Raw genomic sequence first — 24,780 nt, 5'->3', positions numbered from 1 at the left:
GAGTATCTCTGAACACTTTTAACTCGTTTTCTGTCAGTGTTGTGTCGAACTTCACAAGCGGCCGAATCCGAACCGAGCGGACCGAACGACACGGGAGCAGTTCAATTCGGATTGAACGTATTATAGAGCGGTCAGCTCTATAATACACATGAATACATCACTAATTATTCGTTTTCTTAATTTAGACTCTACATGAATTGGGTGAGGTCTCGGTAAACTCCTCCGAAACTTTTCACGGGGACTATTTGATTCGGTGGAAGGATCCGTGGAGTGACGCGGTCGGTCTATAATCATCATTAGATCACATTAAACCACAACATCTCTCATCTCTGGACCTTCTCACACAATCTACAGTATGATTCAACTAAATGGGTGTCTGAAAGAGTTATCAAGATGATTATTTACATAATTATGTACTTTGAAAAATTTAAAGGGACAGTACACCCAAAAATGAAAATTCTCTCATTATCTCTCATTATTCTCTCATTACTCACCCTCATGCCGTCCCAGATGTGCGACTTTCTTTCGTCTGCAGAACACAAGTAAAGATTTTTAGAAGAATATTTCAGGTCCATACAATACAAGTGAATGCTGACTAGAACTTTGAAGCCCCAAAAAGCTCATAAAGGCAGCATAAAAGTAATCCAGTGGTTTAATCCATGCGTTCAGAAGATATATGACAGGTGCGGGTGAGAAACAGAACAATATTTAAGGACCTTCTTTTACTATAAATCTACACTTTCATGTCCACATTCTTCTTCTTTAGTTTTTGGTGATTTACGTTCTTCGTGAATATTGCCACTAGGGGTGCGCGCTATGACCAAAATCTTATATCATGATACGAGTAATTTCATATCAAGATAATGATATGTACAGGACTCCAGACTGCTACTAAAAATGCGAACAAATGCGAACAAAAATAATTGATTGCGACAATAATTTAAAATATAGTCTTCATTGGGGGTCTGGGTATCTCAGCGAGTATTGACGCTGACTATCACACCTGGAGTCACGAGTTTGAATCAAGGGCGTGCTGAGTGACTCCAGCCAGGTCTCCTTAGCAACCAAATTGGCCCAGTTGCTAGGGAGGGTAGTCACATGGGGTAACCTCCTCGTGGTCACTATAATGTGGTTCTCGCTCTCGGTGGGGCGTGTGGTGAGTGACTCCAGTCAGGTCTCCTTAGCAACCAAATTGGCCCGGTTGCTAGGGAGGGTAGAGTCACATGGGGTAACCTCCTCGTGGTCACTATAATGTGGTTCTCGCTCTCGGTGGGGCGTGTGGTGAGTGACTCCAGTCAGGTCTCCTTAGCAACCAAATTGGCCCGGTTGCTAGGGAGGGTAGAGTCACATGGGGTAACCTCCTCGTGGTCGCTATAACGTGGTTCTCGCGCTCGGTGGGGCATGTGGCGAGTTGTGCGTGGATGCCGCGGAGAATAGCGTGACGCCTCCACACACGCTACGTCTCAACGGTAACGTGCTCAACAAGTCACGTGATGAGATGCGCGGATTGACGGTCTCAGACGCGCATCTAACTGAGATACGTCTTTGCTCTTCATGTTCTTGAGCTGTTTGGGAGTCGTCCCGTTCTGTGGAGATTTCATTCTCCATTTGGAGTCAATAATGATTCGCCGCGAGTGATCCCGCTCGTCTCTGGAGCGCAAATATCAGACCGCCTGCTGGATTCGTGCGCACTTCAGAGCTCCAGAGACAGCCTGCACCAGAGTCACGTGCAACATTCGCGTGTCCGATGAGAAGAATATTTAGTGCAACCGTAGAAAAATTGTCCATGTTTCTTCAATTCTCAGTCTCACGTGAAGCCCCGGCCACAGATAGAGAAGCCCACGCCGTGCACATGGATATTTACATATCGCAATATACACGATAGCACAAAACCGCTATCGATTTACACTTTATATCTTCATATCGCCCAGTCCTAATCACCACCGACTGGGCAGGGAGGAGAATTTATAGACATGGATTAAACCACTGGAGTCATCTGGATTACTTTCATGCTGCATTTATGTGCTTTTTGGAGCTTCCAAGTTCTGCTCAGCATTCACTTGCATTGTATGGACCTACAGATCTTCATTTGTGTCCAGCAGAAGAAAGAAAGTCACACATCTAGGACGGCATGAGGATGAATGATGAGAGACATTTCATTTTTGGGTGTACTGTCTCTTTAAAAAAGCAAACAAACAAATCAACAGGAAATAAACCCCTGGGACACCTTTCCTTTGCCTGAGACCGTCTGGTCATGTTGCCGTGTCCTTCAGCTATATGCAAAGAGGATATTATGTAATGCCACCCAGAGATCATCTGATGGACACATTTCCATAAACTCATTTACAAAGCTTACACAGTCTGCATGGATTAATGATTTCATGAGCTGTTGTCGTTGTTCTGTTTACCTCACGTATACTTTATAAATGACTTTGGAAGTGCATTATAGGCAATGAGCTGTTTTGATCCCCTCAGGCTCCAGATTGAGATGATGTGGTGTTTGTTCTGACAAACACTTCTTGTCAGTTGAGTATGTGTGTGTGACGTTCTGTCTGCTCCAAAAATCCCGTCTGGGAGTTGCCCGACTAGCACTTAATTTGCAGTGACTAACGTATTGTTCACAGCTGCCCCCCGTAGTCCAGCAAACTCCTTTCTTTGAGGACACGTGATCAAGCGGCGGTCTCTAAAGGATCTGTGGTAAAGGCTGCTGAACGTGCTGGTGTCGGTGAGACTCGGCATCATGGGAAAACATCCAGAATGTTGAATTCCAAAGGAGAACATGTTGTCCCGTACGGGATCTCCCTTTTCTTTGTAATCTCTCTCTGTGAAGAAATGTCTGTGTAATCTCAGTTCTTCAAAAAGGACACGATGCACAAACATCTCCATCAGTGTGTTTCCTTGTTGGTCTGGACAGATGTTCAGTCATGATAACAAACAAAAAAACCTTTAATCAAATTAATAATTAAAGAATACAAATTTGAAATTTAAAAATATAAGTTACCAGAACAAAAAAAAAAACATTTAATCAAATTAATAAATTACAAAAAAAACTTTAAATTAAAAATATAAATGACCAAATAAATTTAATTAAAAATATAAATTATCAAATGAAAACAAAACATTTAATCAAATTAATAATTAAAGAATAAAAACTTTAAATTAAAAATATAATTTACCAGAACAAAAAAAAAACATTTAATCAAATTAATAAATTACAAAATTTATATTTTTAATTTAAAGTTTTTTTTTTTGTAATTTATTAATTTGATTTAATGTTGTTTTTTTTCTGTTAATTTATATTTTTAATTTAAAGGTTTTTTTTACCAAATGAAAACAAAACATTTAATCAAATTAATAATTAAAGAATAAAACTTGAAATTAAAAATATAAATTATCAGAACAAAAAAAAAAAAAACATTTAATCAATTTAATAATTAAAGAATAAAAATTTGAAATAAAAAATATAAATTACCAGAACAAAAAAAAAAACATTTAATCAAATTAATAAATGACAAAAAAACATGATATTTGATGTTCTGTTTTATATTTCTTTATAAGTTATAAGCGAAAAAGCGGCATATAAGCAACACCAACATAATTGTCAAAGACGTATATTTGGCCCATATTTTGTTTTTTAATCTTTTTTAAACTTGTATTTTGTCTTTGACTAATGTTCAGTGGAAATGATTTCTTGTAAGAACAGTAAAAACAGCTTTTGTACGTCTTTATAAATGTTTTTAAGCATTCTTGAGTAAAGCAGTGACAATGAGATCAAGGTGAGGGGCAAAATATTGTTTTTGGTCTGTTGGTTCTTTTGTTGAAATCGTATCGGTGAAGCATTTCCTCACCGGTGCAGCCCAACAGTATTTATTATATGAGACATTAAGTTGGTGATCAACCAAAACATTCATCTGCACTGCCAAAACACACACTGATTTCAGGAGGAATGTTGAGCACAATCTTGTTTTCAGGTGTGTGAGTGTGTGTGTGAGTGTGTGAGTGTGTGAGAGAGTGTGTGTGTGAGTGTGTGAGTGTGTGAGAGAGTGTGTGTGTGAGTGTGTGTGTGAGTGTGTGTGAGTGTGTGTGTGAGTGTGTGAGAGAGTGTGTGTGTGTGAGTGTGAGTGTGTGTGTGTGTGTGTGTGTGTGAGTGAGTGAGTGAGTGAGTGAGAGTGTGTGTGTGTGTGTGTGTGAGTGAGTGAGTGAGAGTGTGTGTGTGTGAGAGAGTGAGAGTGTGTGTGTGAGTGTGTGTGTGTGTGAGAGAGAGAGAGTGTGTGTGTGAGTGAGTGAGTGAGAGAGAGAGTGTGTGAGAGAGAGAGAGGAGTGAGAGAGTGAGTGTGTGTGTGAGAGAGGTGTGTGAGAGAGAGAGAGAGAGAGAGAGGTGTGTGTGTGTGTGTGTGTGTGTAGAGTGTGTGAGAGTGTGTGTGAGAGAGAGAGAGAGAGAGAGAGTGAGTGTGTGTGTGTGTGAGAGAGAGAGAGAGAGAGTGAGAGAGGAGTGAGTGAGTGGGAGTGAGTGAGTGGTGTGTGTGTGAGAGAGAGAGAGAGTGAGGGAGAGAGAGTGAGAGAGTGTGTGTGTGTGTGAGTGTGTGTGTGTGAGAGAGAGGGTGTGTGTGTGTGTGTGTGTGTGTGTGTGTGTGTGTGTGTGTGTGTGTTGAGGAATATTTGTATGTCTGTTTTTATTTATTTCTCTGTTGTAAACAAGCCGTTCCTCTCCAAACTCTCATTCTGCAGAAGTGTCCGCCAGCCAATCAGAATGAATGTGAGTTCTTGTGGAGGCTTGTTGGAGCTGCAGGAGTTTCTTTATTATTGTTGTAATGAGATCCGAGGCTGTTTGTTTCAGTGGCTTAAGCAGATTTAAGGATTTAACATTTTCCTGGATGCCACAATGAAAGTGACTCAATACACACTGCTGCTTCTACAAGCCCGACAGATGAATACAGACACACTCATGACCAAAACCTCCCAAATCTGAGACCAATCTATCAGCCTGGAACACTGTACGTCACTGAATCATTTCATATAAACCGATAAACGCGATGATGTGTTCTCGCCTCATTTCCATAATAATCTGAGACTATAAAAGATGCCGTCTTTATTCTCACGAAATTTGTCAAAAAAATATACTGGTCCTATTTGACCCCAGGTCAGTACAAAACAATATTAAAGTGTGTGTAGCGGAGGGGGGGCGGGGCCGGGTCGGAATATCGCGCGCCCCCAATCGGCCTAATGAGGCGCGCGCGGGATAAAGGCGGCTGGTGACGATGGTTCGAGAGAGAGATATTTGTGTATTTTGAGTTCAGTTTGCATTAAATTATGATTTATGTTGAAAATAAATAAATAAATAAATAGGCAAGGAAAAGGCCAACACAGTGTGACAGAGAGAGAGAGAGGAGAGAGAGAAAAAGCTCACTCACCGGTTCTCTGATGCTCGAACACTCCTCCACACTCAGGCGGACGACAGCCGCTCCAACCCCGGGCGAACCGGAGTCAAACCTTCCACCCCCAGCGGGCAGAACGCCCCTCCGCTTTTCTGGCAGCAAATGGGGACACTCCTCCGCCCCTGGCAGCGGCTCTACCGCTCCGGGCAGTTGGGGTGTTTCTTCCCTCCTCCCCTCGTGGATGGCGGTCTCCCTCGACCCCTCCGCGTCTCTGGGGAGGGCAGGGCACTCCTCCGCCCCCGGCAGTGGCTCCCTCGCTCCAGGCAGTCAGGGTATCCAGTCCCCACTTGCCCCGCAGACAGCGGGCGTTCCCCACATCCGGGCGGTCAGGCTACTCCGTCACCCGGCAGATGGCAGTGGCGCTCCCCTGGGTGGACGGCAGTGTTGAGGACTCTGCGACGGGCATCCCTCCTCCTTCCCGGGTTTCGGCACCAATGTAACACAGTTAAGGATGGGCAAGGAGGAGGCGGAGAGAACCGGCTTGTCAATATAAATCATAATTTAATGCAAACTTAAACCAAAAGCACAAACACATAAACATAAACACACACATGACGGACATGCCCGTAATTCTCTCTCTCTCGAACCATCATCACCGGCCGGCCGCCTTTATCCCTCATGCGCCTCATCCGCAATATTCCGACCCGGTCCCGCCCCCCTCCGCTCCACAAAGTGAAACATGAAACTCTCGTGAAAATAATGTCACGATGTAAAACATCTGAATGTCTTTATTTTCTATATGCAAAATGTAATTTATTTTATTTGTATGTTTTGATGACCCGCCGGCCCGCACGGTTCTCCTGATGGCCGGTCCGCCCCTGATCGCCCCAAAAGTGCGTCGGCCCACCGGGAAAATGTCCGGTATGCCAGATTACCCGTCCAGCTTGTGCACTGCGTCTTCAGCGGCTCTGATGTCGGGAGTACATGAAGACTCTTATGTTCATTATTCTTCTCACTGTATCTGCTCCAGGACTGTGTGTCCATCACTCAGGGGAGGAGCTATGATAATAGGGCGGAGTCCGTCACCAGTCATGGGCGTGGCCTGATGTAACATGACGTCACTTTAGAGCGGAAATGAAAAGCGTTTATGATGAATAGAAATATGAGAAAGACTTTTATCATTGTAGGGTATAAAATGATCATTTTGCCTTGAGGAAATGAGAATTTAGGGGTTTAAAATTTCTTAATTGTCATGAAAACCATGTTACAATATTACAATCTTATTGGGCCTAAAAATCTGCTTCATTTCTGGAGTGTTCTTTACAGTTTTGGTAGATTCACCCATGGATGACACAAATGATTTTTGTGTACTCGGGACATGACGGGAATAGAGCGGGGGGTGGTAACGGTTAGAGAGAAACACACATTAGACATGAGCACTCACAGACGCCCCCCCACCGGGTGTTTACTGGAACAGGACCTCCCCTCTGATGCGTTTGTGTCTGATTGAGCAAATGTCTCGATGCATCAGTGACACTCCCACTAACCGCCTTCACTGTAACGGCACCGCAAATTGGATCAGCTCCTCGCTTACAGGAAATGTTTGTCTGAAGCTCGTGTTGTGTTTGTCTGATGCAGGAGTTTGAGATGGGGGGCTGGATTGAGATCATGTCTTCAGGGATATTGGGAAAGGTTTTTAGAGCTGGCAGGTGTGGCGGTTTTCCTCTCATCCTCTCGTGTGTTTTTGAGACTCCATGGCATCACTGTAACCTTCAAGATGTGGTTGGCACTGGTTTTTATTCTGCCAAGTGAACAATGTGTTGTCCGTATAATTTCAAATGAAATGTCCCGTTCTTGACCCTGTTATAGCTCGAGCAGGTCGCTGATCTCTGACTTTGTCAAACAAACAAGCTGAGTTTAAGCAGCTGAGTTTATGGTTGCTAACGTTTAGGGCGGCATTTTCCCCTGTAAAACACATTTTTATCCATATTATAACATTTTAGCATTTGCCCATTTCAGTGCGGTTGTTAATGTGATCTCGGCAAAATGATCGGCACAAATTGCCGCGCATAATTAACAGCACACTTGAAGATGATGCTCGCATGCCTTGGCAAACAACTTTTATTTATTACTCACAAATGATGTGTTTGATTTACTTACAATATATATGTAGAATTTCTACATCATGCTTTTTAAGTAAATTCAACTTATGGTCAATTGTATTCATTTTGGACTCTTGTAGCCTCCATGTCTGAACCCGTCATAGTAAGGAAAGTCTAAAAAAATTATGAATAAGATTAATCGGTTATCGACCGTAGTTATCAGTATTGGCAAAATCCAGTATCTTGGTTATATTTAATGCAGTTATATTTAATGTGTTACATCATTAATGTAGTTATATTTAATGCGTTGCATCTTTAATGCAGTTATCTTTAATGCGTCACATCTTTAATGCGTCACATCTTTAATGCGTCGCATCTTTAATGCGTCGCATCTTTAATACGGTTATATTTAATGCGTTGCATCTTTAATGCGTTGCATCTTTAATACGGTTATATTTAATGCGTTGCATCTTTAATACGGTTATATTTAATGCGTTGCATCTTTAATACGGTTATATTTAATGCGTTACAGCTTTAATGCAGTTATATTTAATGCGTTGCATCTTTTTAATGCAGTTATATTTAATGCGTTGCATCTTTAATGCGTTGCATCTTTAATACGGTTATATTTAATGCGTTGCATCTTTAATACGGTTATATTTAATGCGTCACATCTTTAATGCGTTGCATCTTTAATACGGTTATATTTAATGCGTTGCATCTTTAATACGGTTATATTTAATGCGTTGCATATTTAATATGGTTATATTTAATGCGTTGCATCTTTAATACGGTTATATTTAATGCGTTGCATCTTTAATACGGTTATATTTAATGCGTTACAGCTTTAATGCAGTTATATTTAATGCGTTGCATCTTTTTAATGCAGTTATATTTAATGCGTTGCATCTTTAATGCGTTGCATCTTTAATACGGTTATATTTAATGCGTTGCATCTTTAATACGGTTATATTTAATGCGTTGCATATTTAATATGGTTATATTTAATGTGTTACAGCTTTAATGCAGTTATATTTAATGCGTTGCATCTTTTTAATGCAGTTATATTTAATGCGTTGCATCTTTAATGCGTTGCATCTTTAATACGGTTATATTTAATGCGTTGCATCTTTAATACGGTTATATTTAATGCGTTGCATATTTAATATGGTTATATTTAATGTGTTACAGCTTTAATGCAGTTATATTTAATGCGTTGCATCTTTTTAATGCAGTTATATTTAATGCGTTGCATCTTTAATGCGTTGCATCTTTAGTGTGTTACAGCTTTAATGCAGTTATATTTAATGTGTTACATCTTTAATGCAGTTATATTTAATGTGTTGCATCTTTAATGCAGTTATATTTAATGCGTTGCATCTTTAATACGGTTATATTTAATGTGTTACATCTTTAATGCGTTTCATCTTTAATACGGTTATATTTAATGCGTTGCATCTTTAATGCAGTTATATTTAATGCGTTGCATCTTTTTAATGCAGTTATATTTAATGCGTTGCATCTTTAATGCGTTGCATCTTTAGTGTGTTACAGCTTTAATGCAGTTATATTTAATGTGTTACATCTTTAATGCAGTTATATTTAATGCGTTGCATCTTTAATACGGTTATATTTAATGTGTTGCATCTTTAATGCGTTTCATCTTTAATACGGTTATATTTAATGTGTTACAGCTTTAATGCAGTTATATTTAATGCGTTGCATCTTTTTAATGCAGTTATATTTAATGCGTTGCATCTTTAATACGGTTATATTTAATGCGTCGCATCTTTAATGCGGTTATATTTAATGCGTCGCATCTTTAATGCGTCGCATCTTTAATGCGGTTATATTTAATGCGTTGCATCTTTAATGCGTTGCATCTTTAATGTGTTACAGCTTTAATGCAGTTATATTTAATGCGTTGCATCTTTAATGCGGTTATATTTAATGCGTCACATCTTTAATGCGTCGCATCTTTAATGCGGTTATATTTAATGTGTCGCATCTTTAATGCGGTTATATTTAATGCGTTGCATCTTTAATGCTTTGCATCTTTAGTGTGTTACAGCTTTAATGCAGTTATATTTAATGTTACATCTTTAATGCGGTTATATTTAATGCATCACATCTTTAATGCGTCACATCTTTAATACGGTTATATTTAATGTGTTGCATTTTTTATGCGGTTATATTTAATGCGTCACATCTTTAATGCATTGCATCTTTAATGCGGTTGTATTTAATGCGTTACATCTTTAATGCATTGCATCTTTAATGCGGTTGTATTTATTGCGTCACATCTTTAATGCGTCACATCTTTAATGCGTCACATCTTTAATGCGGTTATATTTAATGCGTCGCATCTTTAATGCGGTTATATTTAATGCGTCACATCTTTAATGCATTGCATCTTTAATGCGGTTGTATTTAATGTGTCACATCTTTAATGCGTCACATCTTTAATACGGTTATATTTAATGCGTCGCATCTTTAATGCGGTTATATTTAATGCGTCACATCTTTAATGCATTGCATCTTTAATGCGGTTGTATTTAATGTGTTACATCTTTAATGCAGTTATATTTAATGCGGTTATATTTAATGCGTCACATCTTTAATGCATTGCATCTTTAATGCGGTTGTATTTAATGCGTTACTTTAATGCCATTACAGACTCCCATATATACACTTATTCCAGTAAGAGTAGCTTGCGCGGTAGTTCACCTGACAGGATGTTGGATTTGGCGTCAGAGGACGGTTGTACAAGTCCAGCCATGAACTCAAACTGACATTATTGATTCATAGAAATGACAAGAAATGAGGTGGATGATTCAGAAAATGTGCTTTTCCATTTCGCGTCTGCGTTTTAAAACGCTAATGATTAGATTTAGACGTGGATTTGGTAAGGATGTCTTTTTAAACGTCTCATTTATATTTTAAGCACTATCGGTTGGGTTCAGGCAAAAGTTTTACATTTAGGGAGGTATGTTTTAAAAACATCCATCTAAAATTCACCTTAGAACCGTGTTTGAATACGACCACATTCTACTTGCTTTTGGTGCCCCGTCTGGACACTTCACTGGAAAACTGCAGCCAATCATGTACAGCACGTCATACACAAACTTTTTAAATATTATTGTTTGTACTTAATTGAATGAGAAACTAACGATGAGGCCTGTCATTAAATATTGATTCCCAAAGAGGTACTAAATTCACATGCGCTATTAAAAATAGCATGGATTGAACAGGATCCAGGAGAACTCTAATCACCCTAATGGTGACTTTACACAAAACTTTAATACTAAAAAGAGCTTTAATCACCATTAATTCTGTGTGTGTGTGTGTGAGTGTGCGTGCGTGCAAGTGTGTGTGTGTGTGTGTGCATGCAATTGTGTGCATGTGTGTGCGCGCGCGTGAGTGTGTGTGTGCGTGTGTGGCGTGTGTGGCGTGTGCGTGTGTGTGTGTGTGTGTGTGTGTGTGTGTGTGCGTGCACTCTATCAGGTGTTTATTTGAGTTTTGTTTAGTTTCTGTTCGTTTGACTCTATTTATTCTCCGCCCTTGACCCCGCAGCATGTTCTGTGTCTCTGAGGCCTGAATTGGCCTTTCTGGTATAAATTAAAACCCAACTCCATGTGCTGCTCTTCACATGACAGGAAGAGGAAACAGCTGCGTGTTTGAGAGCGCTGCCCTTGATTCAACTCTGCATGTTTAAACCTTTGGCTAAACAACCGCCAACCCCATTTGTGAGCACAACTGTGTCCTGAAAGGAATAGTTCAACCAAGCTTGAAAATTCTGTCATTTTTTTTTACTCATTCTCGTGTTGTTCCAAACCCGTATGGTGGAGAATTTTGAAGAATCTTCACACATACAATAGTGGGTTATAGGGACCTTGTCTTTCTGTAAACCTCCACGCTAAAACATCATAAATATGTCTTTAAATAGGGCTTAAAATTGCATTTTATCATTAATAAAACTCTCTAATCAAAGTAAAACAGAACAGTTACTTTTCAAGTTACCATTGCATTGTTTTTTATTAATTGAAGAGCGTCTATATTGATCCTCATGCAATCAAAAACCAAAATAATGTATTTTATATTTTATGCATTTATTTTGATCATTATTAATATATTATTGAGGCTCTGTGTGTCTCAGCGAGTATTGCCGCTGACTGTCACACCTGGAGTCGTGAGTTTGAATCCAGGAGGTGCTGAGTGACTCCAGCCAGGTCTCCTTAGCAACCAAATTGGCCCGGTTGCTAGGGAGGGTAGAGTCACCTGGGGTAACCTCCTCGTGGTCACTATAATGTGGTTCTCGCTCTCGGTGGGGCGTGTGGTGAGTTGTGCGTGGGTGCCGCGGAGAATAGCGTGAAGCCTCCACACGCGCTATGTCTCCACGGTAACATGCTCAACAAGTCACGTGATAAGATGCGTGGCTTGACAGTCTCAGACGCGGAGGCAACTGAGAGTCATCATCCACCATTGGGAATTGGGAGTGCCAAATTGGGGAGAAAAGGGGGGAAAATAAATATATTAGTATTATTTGGTTAAATACAGTACTGCACAGTAGAGCATCAGAGTATTAATGAAGGCAGTGATGAAACTCTTGCTTGAGATATTGTTTAAATATAATGTTATTATTATTATCATTACAGTGCACAAGGCTGTGATGTAATCATATAAATACTGTATAAATAGTCTGCGTGTGCTGTGTGCTTCAAAGTGAAGAAAGTGATATTAATGATGTGGATTAATGTGATTTAATTGTGCATTTGTACATTAATTTCATCCTAAATATGTCAAATTCTGTGACATTCCGCATTTTATAGTTAATTCCGTCTGGGAAATCATAGGGCCCCAATTAAAGCAGTCCGCACAATTTGTGCGCTACATTTGAAATCTTCTAAATCACACGATAGATTTGTGTGCATAACCGATCCAAATTTTAAGTAGTTATTCACTGATAATCTTCACCTGCCCTGCGGGTCTCAAATCAAATATGGTGCAGGTTTGACGGCATGACATTTGTTCACAAGAGAACTGATGGTGCCTGAAGCATAAAGATGTTAATTTTGTAGCCCATATATTTTTTGTTGCCGATTTGAGAGATTGACAGGCCCAGTCCTCATTCTCTTTGCTTGTACTATATTCTTAAGTTCACAACTGCATATGGGTTTGCAAAAACATGGCAATTATAAAACCGAAATCACATTTGATAATGAATCTGTTATCAGATGGTGTCACAGCTGGAACTCTGTCAGTGGTTGAAGATCCTGTCAGTTACTCACGTCTTATAATAACTTCCTCTCTGCGGTGGTCTTGCTGCTAATTGCAAGGCTGAGTTTGACTCACCTCCATCACAATGTTTTGTCTCCGCTCCGCCGCCATTGTGGTGACATCACCCGTCTCACAGCTCTGTCACCCGGAACGATCATCCAGCTCTTCTGTGAAATACCATCTTGTGCGTGTTGTGACTTGTACACTAGCTTCATTCAGACTGGGAAATGCTCATGCTAACTCCAGTGGAGTTCCCATCTTGCTGTCATTCTAGTGTTCATTTGAGTCGACTCAATGCACATCACTTCTGACTGTTGCTGGTGTGCTGTAATGAACATTCTGGAGAAGAAACTGGCCGATGTTGGACTTCACGTCATTCCGCACAAGATCCCAGTGTTGTGACTGCAGGCGAGACGTGAGCGTTGTTTGGCCGATATGTTTTTGAAGGTGTGACGGTGCTAAGAATCGCTGGTTTGCATGCGAAAGTGCCGTCTGAGACATGTTAAGCACCAAACACTGTTTGTTTTTACGTGCCAACAAAATCATGTTCCTACCTAGAGTTCGGGTACTCTCCAAGAGCGACTTTCTGGAAGGAACTACATTTCGGAAGTGACTTTTCCCTCTGGCATATTACTGTAAACCTATTTATCAATATACGGTATATTGTGTCTTTTCCACTGCACGGTACAGCTCGACTCTGCTTGCTTTATTGGGGGGTTCCCGCTGTGGATAGTATCTGGTACCAGGTACTTTTTTTTTAGTACCACCTCGGTCAAAGTTCCAAGTGAGGCGAGCCGATACTAAATGTGATGTCATAATCCTGGAGATCACTGATTGGTCGGAGAGAATCGTCACTACCAACGTCACTAGATTTGCGACACGCGACATCGACCCGCTAGTTTTAAAGTTAGCATCAGCGATAGCAGTATCGTTTGTTCACGCCACTTTCGAATTGTGAAAAGACATGGCTGTGCACAAAACCACGACGTGGTCAATAAACGAGGTGCAGATGTTCCTCTCATTAGCGACGAACGAAACAACGCAAAACTAAAAAGTCTTTCAGGAAGTGTCTCAGCTGTCGGTCGCACACTGATACCTCCGGACCGTCCAACAGTGAAGGGAAAAGTTCAACAAACACTGAAAAGTGGAAGTGGTTCGATCAAATGGGAGCAATGGGACGGAGAGTGCGCTGGACTCATCCACGATGGAGGATGGGACGTTTTGTTACGTTAACTTTATATTCTGCTTGAAAGCTTCACTTTATTTAGTTGAGCAGCTACTGGAAGCTTCTTAAACAACCAATTTAACTGTTACACTTGTGTAAAATCACCATGAACAACTGCTTTATGCAGCACAATGAGCTAACCGCTAACAGCTAGCGCTCGTGTTATTATTTATCGTTTTGTGTAACGTTTAAGATGTCACGGCAGTAGAGGCGGCGTAACTATGACGATCAGTTTATAATCCCGCCCACATTGAGGCGGCGGTAAACTGCACTGGAAAATCAGTGTTCTTTATTACCTCAATGATCATTCTGCGGTGTTCCTTTGAGTTATCTTGACTGGACGGCCACTTCTAGAGAGAGTACCTATAGTACTAAATCACCTCCATTTATAGACAGTTTGTCTAACTGTGGACAGATGAATATCTAACGGTCACTTCTAGAGAGAGTACCTATAGTACTAAATCATCTCCATTTATAGACAGTTTGTCTAACTGTGGACAGATGAATATCTAACGGTCACTTCTAGAGAGAGTACCTATAGTACTAAATCATCTCCATTTATAGACAGTTTGTCTAACTGTGAACAGATGAATATCTAACGGCCACTTATAGAGAGAGTACCTATAGTACTAAATCATCTCCATTTATAGACAGTTTGTCTAATGTGGACAGATGAATATCTAACGGCCACTTCTAGAGAGAGTACCTATAGTACTAAATCATCTCCATTTATAGACAGTTTGTCTAACTGTGGACAGATGAATATCTAACGGCCACTTCTAGAGAGAGTACCTATAGTACTAAATCATCTCCATTTATAGACAGTTTGTCTAACTGTGGACAGATGAATATCTAACGGCCACTTCTAGTGAGAGTACCTATAGTACTAAATCATCTCCATTTATAGACAGTTTGTCTAACTGTGGACAGATGAATATCTAACGGCCACTTCTAGTGAGAGTACCTATAGTACTAAATCATCTCCATTTATAGACAGTTTGTCTAACTGTGGACAGATGAATATCTAACGGCCACTTCTAGTGAGAGTACCTATAGTACTAAATCATCTCCATTTATAGACAGTTTGTCTAACTGTGCACAGATGAATATCTAACGGCCACTTCTAGTGAGAGTACCTATAGTACTAAATCATCTCCATTTATAGACAGTTTGTTTAACTGTGGACAGATGAATATTTAAACTCTTCCAGATAATTTTAACTCTTTCCAGCTTCATGCAAAGCAACAATTCTTGATCGTAGGTCTTCTAAGACTTTTTTGCGAGGCATGTTCCACGTCAGCAGATGCTTCTTGTGAATAGCAAAATATTAATATTACTCTTTTACTGTACTTTTAGAAAGAGCATTCCCATGCCCATGAGCTTAAACAATACATATTTAAGAGAAAATAACAAATATTCCATGTAATCTTTAAAGTGATGTGAGCTTATTAAAACTGCATACATGCAAGAATACTTGAATAAAAAACTGTCACACTGTCAAATATCAAATATAGTCATACAGTAGATATGTACGATCTATTCATAGAAACACCATTCAGACTCTTTAGTTATTTATCTTTAGTTGTGTTTATCAGTCTCTCACTCACCCTGCGCTCTCCATTCAAACACTATAGACACATATCAGCGAGCGGCGGCTATATTTGTATCCATTAACAGTTCCTGTCTGTGTGTGTGAGTTAATAATTAACCAGACTGGCAGTGTGCCAGGTGAGTGTAAAACTAGTCTAGACACACAGCTTCACTCTCACTGTCTCTCGGCCGTTTGCTGGTGCCTGTTGGCAGAGCGCAGCGGCAAGATTGGCTTTTATTTCTCAGCTATTTAGCAGTTTGAAGGTGCTGGCGTGCCAAAGTGGATTTACACTCAAGCTGAAGAAATCCAACCTCAGGTCAACTTTATCCTCCGAACCCTCTCAAATCTCACCACACACCAGCGGGTGGAGTGAAATAATTCGACAGGAAGTTATTAGCTGCTTCTCCTAGAAATAAAGCATGATAGTTGTGTTTGAAATCCCGGTGAGCTGCCAACTTCAGCTGCATTATTGGGCGCTTATGGAAGAATCGACCCCAAGATTTGTTGACTAAAGATGTGTGGCCTGTCAGTGGCGATGTGACTGTCGAGTAGTCTTTGAGAACGTTTTAGGTTTGTGTGGGGTTTTGGTTCTTTTGTGTTCAGTGTGACCTTCACAGAGGGTCTCCATGTCTGGTGCCATAAATAGCAGATTGGAGGGGGGGTGTGGGAATATAGAAATACCCCTGAGAGAACCCAACCCTCTCAATCACAACCCACCGCCACAGACACACATTTGATTTATTAGACATTTGTCTTGTCCAATCCTGTGTCCCCCTCCGTATCTGTCACTCGTGAATTTAAGTAGAAGATCGGGTGTTTTGTCACTTCCTGAGAACGGCAATCATACTCTGAACTGTGCAGCACTCAACCTGTGCGATTGTGTGTGCGCGCGAGTATGAGAGAGTGTTTGTGTGTGTGTGTGTGTGTGTGTGTGCGAATATGAGAGAGAGAGTGTGTGTGTGTGTGTGTGTGTGTGTGTGTGTGTGTGTGTGTGTGTGTGTGTGTGTGTGTGTGTGTGTGTGTGTGTGCGTGCGCGCGCGCGAGTATGAGAGCGTGCGCGTGCGAGTATGACAGCGTGCACGTGTGTGTGTGTGTGTGCGCGAGTATGAGCGAGTGTGTGTGTGTGTGTGTGTGCGTGAGTATGAGAGCCTGCGCGTGCGAGTATGACAGCGTGCGAGTGTGTGTGTGTGTGTGTGTGTGCGCGCGAGTATGAGAGAGAGAGTGTGTGTGTGTGCGAGTATGAGCGAGAGTGTGTGTGTGTGTGTGTGTGTGTGTGCGCGTGTGAGTATGAGAGCGTGTGCGAGTGTGTGTGTGTGCGAGTATGAGAGAGTGTGTGTGTGTGTGTGTGTGTGTGTGCGTGAGTATAAGAGCGTGCGAGTATGAGCGTGCGTGCGTGCGTGCATGAGAGAGAGTGTGTGTGTGTGTGTATGTGTGTGTGCGAGTATGAGAGAGAGAGTGTGTGTGTGTGTGTATGTGTGTGTGCGCGAGTATGAGAGAGAGAGAGTGTGTGTGTGTGTGTGCGTGCGTGCGTGCGAGTATGAGAGTGTGTGTGTGTGTGTGCGCGTGCGTGAGTATGAGAGCGTGTGCGAGTGTGTGTGTGTGTGTGTGCGCGTGTGTGAGTATGAGAGCGCGTGCGAGTATGAGAGAGAGTGTGTGTGTATATGTGTGTGCGTGTGCGAGTATGAGAGAGAGAGTGTGTGTGTGTGTGCGTGCGTGCAGTATGAGAGAGAGTGTGTGTGTGTGTGTGTGTGTGTGTGCGCGTGCGAGTATGAGAGAGAGTGTGTGTGTATATGTGTGTGCGAGTGCGAGTATGAGAGAGAGAGAGAGTGTGTGTGTGTGTGCGCGCGTGTGAGTATGAGAGAGAGTGTGTGTGTGTGTGTGTGTGTGCGCGTGCGAGTATGAGAGAGAGTGTGTGTGTATATGTGTGTGCGTGTGCGAGTATGAGAGAGAGAGAGAGAGTGTGTGTGTGTGCACGTGCGAGTATGAGAGAGAGAGTGTGTGTGTGTGTGTGTGCGCGTGCGCGCGAGTATGAGAGAGAGAGAGTGTGTGTGTGCGTGTGCGAGTATGAGAGAGAGAGAGAGTGTGTGTGTGTGTGTGCGCGCGTGCGAGTATGAGAGAGAGTGTGTGTGTGTGTGTGCGTGCGTGTGCGAGTATGAGAGAGAGAGAGTGTGTGTGTGTGTGTGTGCGCGTGCGAGTATGAGAGAGAGTGTGTGTGTGTGTGTGTGTGCGCGTGCGCGAGTATGAGAGAGAGTGTGTGTGTATATGTGTGTGCGTGTGTGAGTATGAGAGAGAGAGAGTGTGTGTGTGTGTGCGCGCGTGCGAGTATGAGAGAGAGTGTGTGTGTGTGTGTGTGTGTGCGCGTGCGCGAGTATGAGAGAGAGTGTGTGTGTATATGTGTGTGCGTGTGTGAGTATGAGAGAGAGAGAGAGTGTGTGTGTGTGTGCGCGTGCGAGTATGAGAGAGAGTGTGTGTGTGTGTGTGTGTGTGCGTGCGCGAGTATGAGAGAGAGTGTGTGTGTATATGTGTGTGCGTGTGTGAGTATGAGAGAGAGAGAGAGTGTGTGTGTGTGTGCGCGCGTGCGAGTATGAGAGAGAGTGTGTGCGTGTATGTGTGTGCGCGAGTATGAGAGAAAGTGTGTGTGAGTGTGTGTGTGTGTGTGTGCTGTATGTTCTTGTGCAGTATGTCTAGACTGCAGAACAAAGGGCAGTTCATTGCTGCGGGGAACAAACACTGGCCTCCTGCCTCTAATACACACACACACATACTCTCACACTCACACACACACTCTCTCTCTCTCTCACACACACACACACACACACACAGTGCTGTCTGACTTCAGAGTCAGCCGTGTGTGTGTGTGTGTGTGTGTGGGATGGAGGTTTGCATATATCAGTGAATAATGTGAATAATGATGAGACTGAAGTGAGTTATAGTTCTAGAATCATTTGACATGTTTATTGTGTGTGTGTGTGTGTGTGTGTGTGTGTGTGTGTGTGTGTTGATTTGTGTTACACTCATGTAACAGTTTCCTGCACAATAACGCTCTGATAAATATCTACAGTTGCTGAAGATGAGTTTGACTTCATGATATTCCTCGTTTCACTTGATTTAATTGATTATACAGTTTTAATGAAGTGTTATTGAGATCATCTTTTTCACATTCAACATGTTCAATTAAATGTGTAATAAATATGTACACGCGTGATGTCAGAGCCACTTTCTGTCAAATGTCTTTATATTGGACTGTAATATTTCTATTGTTTAATTCCGTTTACACCCTTGAAAATGTTTTTAGCAAAGTTTATCTTTAGCAGAGTGTTTCTTAAACATCTTCAGGTTTATTTGTACTTTTTAAAACAGAAGTTTGTGTGGCATTAAGAAACAATCTCAGAATGACACAATGGTTAGAATGAACTGATGATTGTACGCATGTATGATGCTGTTCTCTGAAGTACCGTGCACAACCTTTAAATAACATGGGAATAATATCTCAGGTTATTACTTCATCATGGGACCACCAGAGATTTATACGGGTTTGATTATACACACTTGAAACACACACACACACACACACACACACAAATTCTAGCAGTCTCATCTGAGTCTTAATTACTGTCTTACTTTAATTCAGATGTATGTAAATGAGCATTTTGCATATGAGACACTACAGCTGCTGGGGGTGTGAGGTCAGAGGTTAGAGGTCAATCAGACCAGCCTGGGTGGAGCTCCACTCTGTGAAAAAAGGCTTTGTGTGTGAGCGTGTGCGTGTGTGTGTGTGTGTGTGAGCGTGTGTGTGTGTGTGTGTGTGTGCGTGTGTGTGTGTGTGTCACGCAGTGTTTCTCACAGTCTGACATGAGTCGAGCAGCTGAGCTTGTGAACGTCTCACTATTGATCTCTGAATGTTTGTGAAAGACTTTCAGTGGCAGCTGTAGAAACTGATCAGTTTGATTGATTGAGTCTGTCTGATGTTCTGGAGGGTTGCTCCTAAACTGAGTCACGCATCATTTTATCAGATTTTTGGTTTCACAAATAAGACTCGCGTCATAAACATAAACGATGATGAAAATGTCTTGGATCAATATTTGCAGAGTAATCCATTATTTTGTACATTGAGGTCAAAGTGAAAATAATTTTTAAGCAAAACTACAGATCAAAAAATAACGTTTAGGGCTTTTCCACGGCCCGGTACAGCTCGACTCGTCTCCACTGCTGTTTTGGGGGTTTCCCGCTGTGGATAGTATCTGGTATCAGGTAGTTTTTTAGTACCACCTCAGTCGAGGTTCCAAGCGAGCCGAGCTGATACTAATTGTGATGTCATAACCCTGCAGATCACTGATTGGTCAGAGAGAATCGTCACTACCGGCGTCACTGGATTAGCAACACGCGACATCAACCCACTAGTTTTAAAGTTAGCATCAGCGATAGCAGTATCGTTTGTTCACGCCACTTTCGAATTGTGAAAAGACATGGCTGTGCGCAAAACCACGCCGCGGTCAATAAACGAGGTGCAGATGTTCCTCTCGTTAGCGACGAACGAAACCATGTGAAACGACGCAAAACTAAAAAGTATTTCAGGAAGTGTCTCAGCTGTCAGACGCACACGGGTACCTCCGGACCGTCCAACAGTGAAGGGGAAAGTTCAACAAACACTGAAAAGTGACGACAGAACCATCAAGGAAAAGTGGAAGTGGTTCGATCAAATGGACGCGAAACCGGCGAGCAATGGGACGGAGAGTGCGCTGGACTCGATCCACGATGGAGGATGGGGCGTTTTGTTACGTTAACTTTATAATCTGCTTGAAAGCTTCAGTTTATTTAGTTGAGCAGCTACTGGAAGCTTCTAAAACAACCAATTTAACTGTTACACTTGTGTAAAATCACCATGAACAACTGCTTTATGCTGCACAATGAGCTAGCAGCTAACAGCTAGCGCTCGTGTTATTGTTTTGTGTCACGTTTAAGATGATGTCAGGGAAGTTGAGCTAACCGCTAACAGCTAGCGCTCGTGTTATTGTTTATAGTTTTGTGTCACGTTTAAGACGATGTCACGGCAGTTGAGCTAACCACTAACAGCTAGCGCTCGTATTATTGCTTTGTGTCCTGTTTAAGATGATGTCACGGCAGTTGAGCTAACTGCTAACAGCTAGCGCTCGTGTTATTGTTTATAGTTTTGTGTCACGTTTAAGATGATGTCACGACAGTTGAGCTAACAGCTAGCGCTCATCTTATTGTTTATAGTTTTGTCTCGCGTTTAAGATGATGTCACGGCAGTTGAGGCGGCGTAACTATGACGATCAGTCTATAATCCCGCCCACATTGAGGTGGCAGTAAACTGCACTGGAAAAGTGCCATTAGAAAGGTGTCCGCGTCATGATTTAGTGTAGCATTTTTTGCAGTATTTATTGTTCCAAATCAGTTTTACAGGAAATTGTTCCATTCAACCCCTGAGCACGCTAAAAACAACTGTGACGATGGAAAAATCACGTACAGTCAGGACGGCCGATGCCCGGGTCCAGTGTGAGAGAGATTCGGGCCAGTTGCTAGAACTGTCATTTGCCTGATCGTCCAGTGCTGCATTTATAACATTAGTGCGAGCAAACAGCAAGCGACAGAGCGCACTGATTACACGGCGCTAACGAAGTCTTCTAACCGAGGAGCGATCAGCTAGCGACACGAGCGCACTCATAGCACTGTCCTCGCTCTTTTTCCTAGTGTCTCCGCAGCAGCTGTTAGCAATGTGTCGAAAATAGCAGGGAAAAACACTTCATGAATTTCGTAGCGGGATTCCACGTCTGGCGCAACATTTTAAGTGTCCCCGCACGTTCCGCGTTCACAGTGTGCGTTCCATGTTGGTGAAAATGAGTAATCCACACATTCAACAGTTTCTTTCTGCAGGACTGAAAATCCCATCATGATCATCATCGTCTCTCTCTGTGCATCGTAGACTGTTTAACATGCGTGTGCTCTCTTAAAGGGACAGAGCGCTAGTTTTATTCCCACTGTAAAAAAACACATTTTCTCTCATTAATTCGACTTTAAAGAAACTTTATTAAACCCCAGTTGTACACGTGTCTGGAAATCACCAGCTGATCAATATCCAATATGTAAGTATACATTTAATTAGGTGATGTTTCAAAACGTAATCATTAATTGGACATGATGAACGGAAGCAAGATCACTATGAATATTATCAGAGCTGTTCATCTGCAGGTGAAGATGAAGATTCAAGACTGTCTTCTTCATATCATCCATGAAGCACCTGTTACACGTCTCATTTCTGGACCGTACAGGTGTTTCTGTGCGTTGTGTATCAGTCACTGTTGGTCTGATTGCATGTTATAAACACATCTTTAACTCGTGATGAATCTTTGATCCTTCTTGTGAAAACACGACACATGGGCAAAAGTAGCTTGACCGCATGAGTAACGGTGAAAATGTACATCTGATGTGGGTTTCAGAATTATGTGTGGCAAAATGGCTCAATAGCGCCACCTACAAACATTCAATGATGTGCGCTTTACGCTACGTTTCACCTACACGTATGTAAATCAGTACACATGTGTAACATGCCAATACCTACTAAAAAGTCTCTTGGACCCATGCCCTAACCCCAACAGGAAGTCAGCCATTTTTCTTTATCTTCAATTTTTGCTCAGTTTTTGCCATTTCCAGGCCTCGTCCTTTAACAAACTCCTCTTAGAGATTTCATCAGATCTTCTCCATACTCGGTCAGTTTAATCTAAAGGTCTTTGTGATGCTAAATTGCGAAGCTTTTGAGTTTACTTTGAACGGCGTATCCGTGGCAACCTGGCATAGTTCGATGTTTCGCCATGAAACAGGAAGTTGTTGTAGCTCAAACATACAATGTCCAATCTGCCCCAAACGTCACATGTTTGATAAGAGTCCCGCCCTGAACACTTCTACATGCCAATATTCAGTTATAGTCATAGCGCCACCTACTGGCAACAGGAAACGACATGTTTTACACTGTGATACACTCTTAACAACATTTTGGAGTGACATCCCCCTGGCACAGCAGCCCCAACGGGCATCAGGGTGTGAGGACCCGTTCATCGCTGCTTACAGCTTGCAGCCCCCTGAGGTTCCTCTGAGCCCAATTTGTAAACCCTGATCTAGAGATGCTCATTAAATATTGGACCTGTAGTTTTTGTCCCAAATCATTGGCAAAAATTGTCATTTTGACCCCCTCTACAAAATAAAAATACTCATCCATTGTATGAAATATTTCGTCTTTCATCATCATTTATGTTTATCTTCCTTTAGACGGAGCGCTTCTCGGAGTCTCACTGAAGTCGAGTCGGTTTTTAGTGGTTTTGTTTCCAGCTTCTGCTCTGTTCTTTTGAGTCGCACCGTTTTCGCTTTCAGCTTGTCTGAAATGAATCGTTTGTGGGAAGACTTTCATTTATTGCCGTGAATATCCTCCTCTGAATGACCTTTGACCTTGAGTACTCTTGTGTTTGAGCAGCGAGTTTGGGAGTTTGTATTTCTGTGTGTTTTTATTTTCATCAGGTTGTTTTGTCTGAGAACACAGACGGGCGTCTCTGTCAAACGGGTCGGCCGCGGTCACATGACATGTTAATAGTGTTATGTCATGTTTAGACACTGGTGTGTGTGTGTGTGCGCATTGTAGTGTTTAGTCACTGGTGTGTGTGTGTGTGTGTGCGCGCATTGTAGTGTTTAGTCACTGGTGTGTGTGTGTGTGTGTGTGTGTTTGTGTGTGTGTGTGCATTGTAGTGTTTTGCCGTGTGTGTGTGTGTGTGCGCATTGTAGTGTTTTGCCGTGTGTGTGTGTGTGTGTGTGTGTGTGCATTGTAGTGTTTTGCCGTGTGTGTGTGTGCGCATTGTAGTGTTTTGCCGTGTGTGTGTGTGTGTGTGCATTGTAGTGTTTTGCCGTGTGTGTGTGTGTGTGTGCATTGTAGTGTTTTGCCGTGTGTGTGTGTGTGTGTGTGTGTGTGTGTGTGCATTGTAGTGTTTTGTCACTGGTCTGGGGTTTGTGGTGTGTGTGTGTGTGTGTGTGTGTGTGTGTGTGTGTGTGTGTGTGTGTGTGTGTGTGTGTGTGTGTGTGTGTGTGTGTGTGTTCTCATTGGTTAGAATAACAGTGAGTGTGTGTGTGTGTGACTCGTGGACTGCAGACACACAGCCGATAAAGGTTGAATTTTCATATTCCTCAGACACATTCAGCACAGACAAACCGAGAGTGTGGTGTTTCTGGTGCATACTTTAGTGCACACTAACAGTATATACTCTGCTAGTGATGGGAAAGTACATACTTAAGGATATACAGTTACAACAATTAGCTGGTTTTCTGCATTAATTGGTCATAAAATGTCACAAGTACAGACAAACACAATGTGCATAAACTAACAACACACATTAAACCTAACCTATTGAGATGTTTTCATGTTGGCATGCAGTGTCCTTTTTATGCCATACGTTTATGCCATCATCATCAGTCCACAAAACATTTTCCCTGTAGTGTTGTTGAGTGTCAAGATGGACTTTAGCAAACTTCAGGTGTGCAGCAATGTTTTTGTTGGAAAGCGGCAGCTTCCTTCATGATGTCCTGCCATGAACACACACACCTGTTTAATGTTTTCTGTACAGTAGATTCATGAACTGATGTTCACCAGTTCCAATGATTCCTTCAAGTCTTTATCTGTCACTCTAGTGTTCTTTATTACCTCATTGATAATTCTGCGGTGTTCCTTTGAGTCATCTTGACTGGACGGCCACTTCTAGTGAGCGTACCTATAGTACTAAATCACCTCCATTTATAGACAGTTTGTCTAACTGTGGACAGATGAATATCTAACGGCCACTTCTAGAGAGAGTACCTATAGTACTAAATCATCTCCATTTATAGACAGTTTGTCTAACTGTGGACAGATGAATATCTAACGGCCACTTCTAGAGAGTACCTATAGTACTAAATCATCTCCATTTATAGACAGTTTGTCTAACTGTGGACAGATGAATATCTAACGGCCACTTCTAGAGAGAGTACCTATAGTACTAAATCATCTCCATTTATAGACAGTTTGTCTAACTGTGGACAGATGAATATCTAACGGCCACTTCTAGAGAGAGTACCTATAGTACTAAATCACCTCCATTTATAGACAGTTTGTCTAACTGTGGACAGATGAATATCTAACGGCCACTTCTAGTGAGAGTACCTATAGTACTAAAT

At 41.8% G+C, this 24,780-nt stretch overlaps 2 protein-coding genes across 17 annotated transcripts in view; one reads left to right on the top strand and one right to left on the bottom strand.

Moving 5' to 3' along the window:
* The window catches only part of LOC127646806 (protein TMEPAI-like), a 60,292-nt gene that overhangs the window by 1,875 nt on the left and 33,637 nt on the right, over positions 1 to 24,780 (top strand). The gene's annotated exons all lie outside the window — the stretch shown is intronic.
* Positions 5 to 24,780, bottom strand: part of LOC127646788 (uncharacterized) — a 29,742-nt gene continuing 4,966 nt past the window's right edge. For 5 of the 15 annotated variants that reach the window (XM_052130675.1, XM_052130682.1, XM_052130684.1 and 2 more), the window contains exons 2-5: positions 24,509 to 24,680; positions 15,116 to 24,424; positions 11,766 to 15,029; positions 5 to 1,358 (exon numbers count right to left, since the gene is read on the bottom strand). In XM_052130675.1, coding sequence (XP_051986635.1) covers positions 16,435 to 18,333 — 1,899 coding nt within the window. In that variant the 5' untranslated portion in view covers positions 18,334 to 24,424; positions 24,509 to 24,680 and the 3' untranslated portion in view covers positions 5 to 1,358; positions 11,766 to 15,029; positions 15,116 to 16,434. Of the gene's footprint in view, positions 1,359 to 11,765; positions 15,030 to 15,115; positions 24,425 to 24,508 lie in introns of all 15 variants that reach the window. The other 10 variants (XM_052130676.1, XM_052130678.1, XM_052130679.1 and 7 more) reach the window with 3 other exon arrangements.

Source organism: Xyrauchen texanus, chromosome 7, assembly GCF_025860055.1.
Source record: "Xyrauchen texanus isolate HMW12.3.18 chromosome 7, RBS_HiC_50CHRs, whole genome shotgun sequence".
Lineage (NCBI taxonomy): Eukaryota > Metazoa > Chordata > Actinopteri > Cypriniformes > Catostomidae > Xyrauchen > Xyrauchen texanus.
Note: the sequence above shows the minus strand (reverse complement) of the source record. Positions and strands in the feature narration are given on the sequence as shown.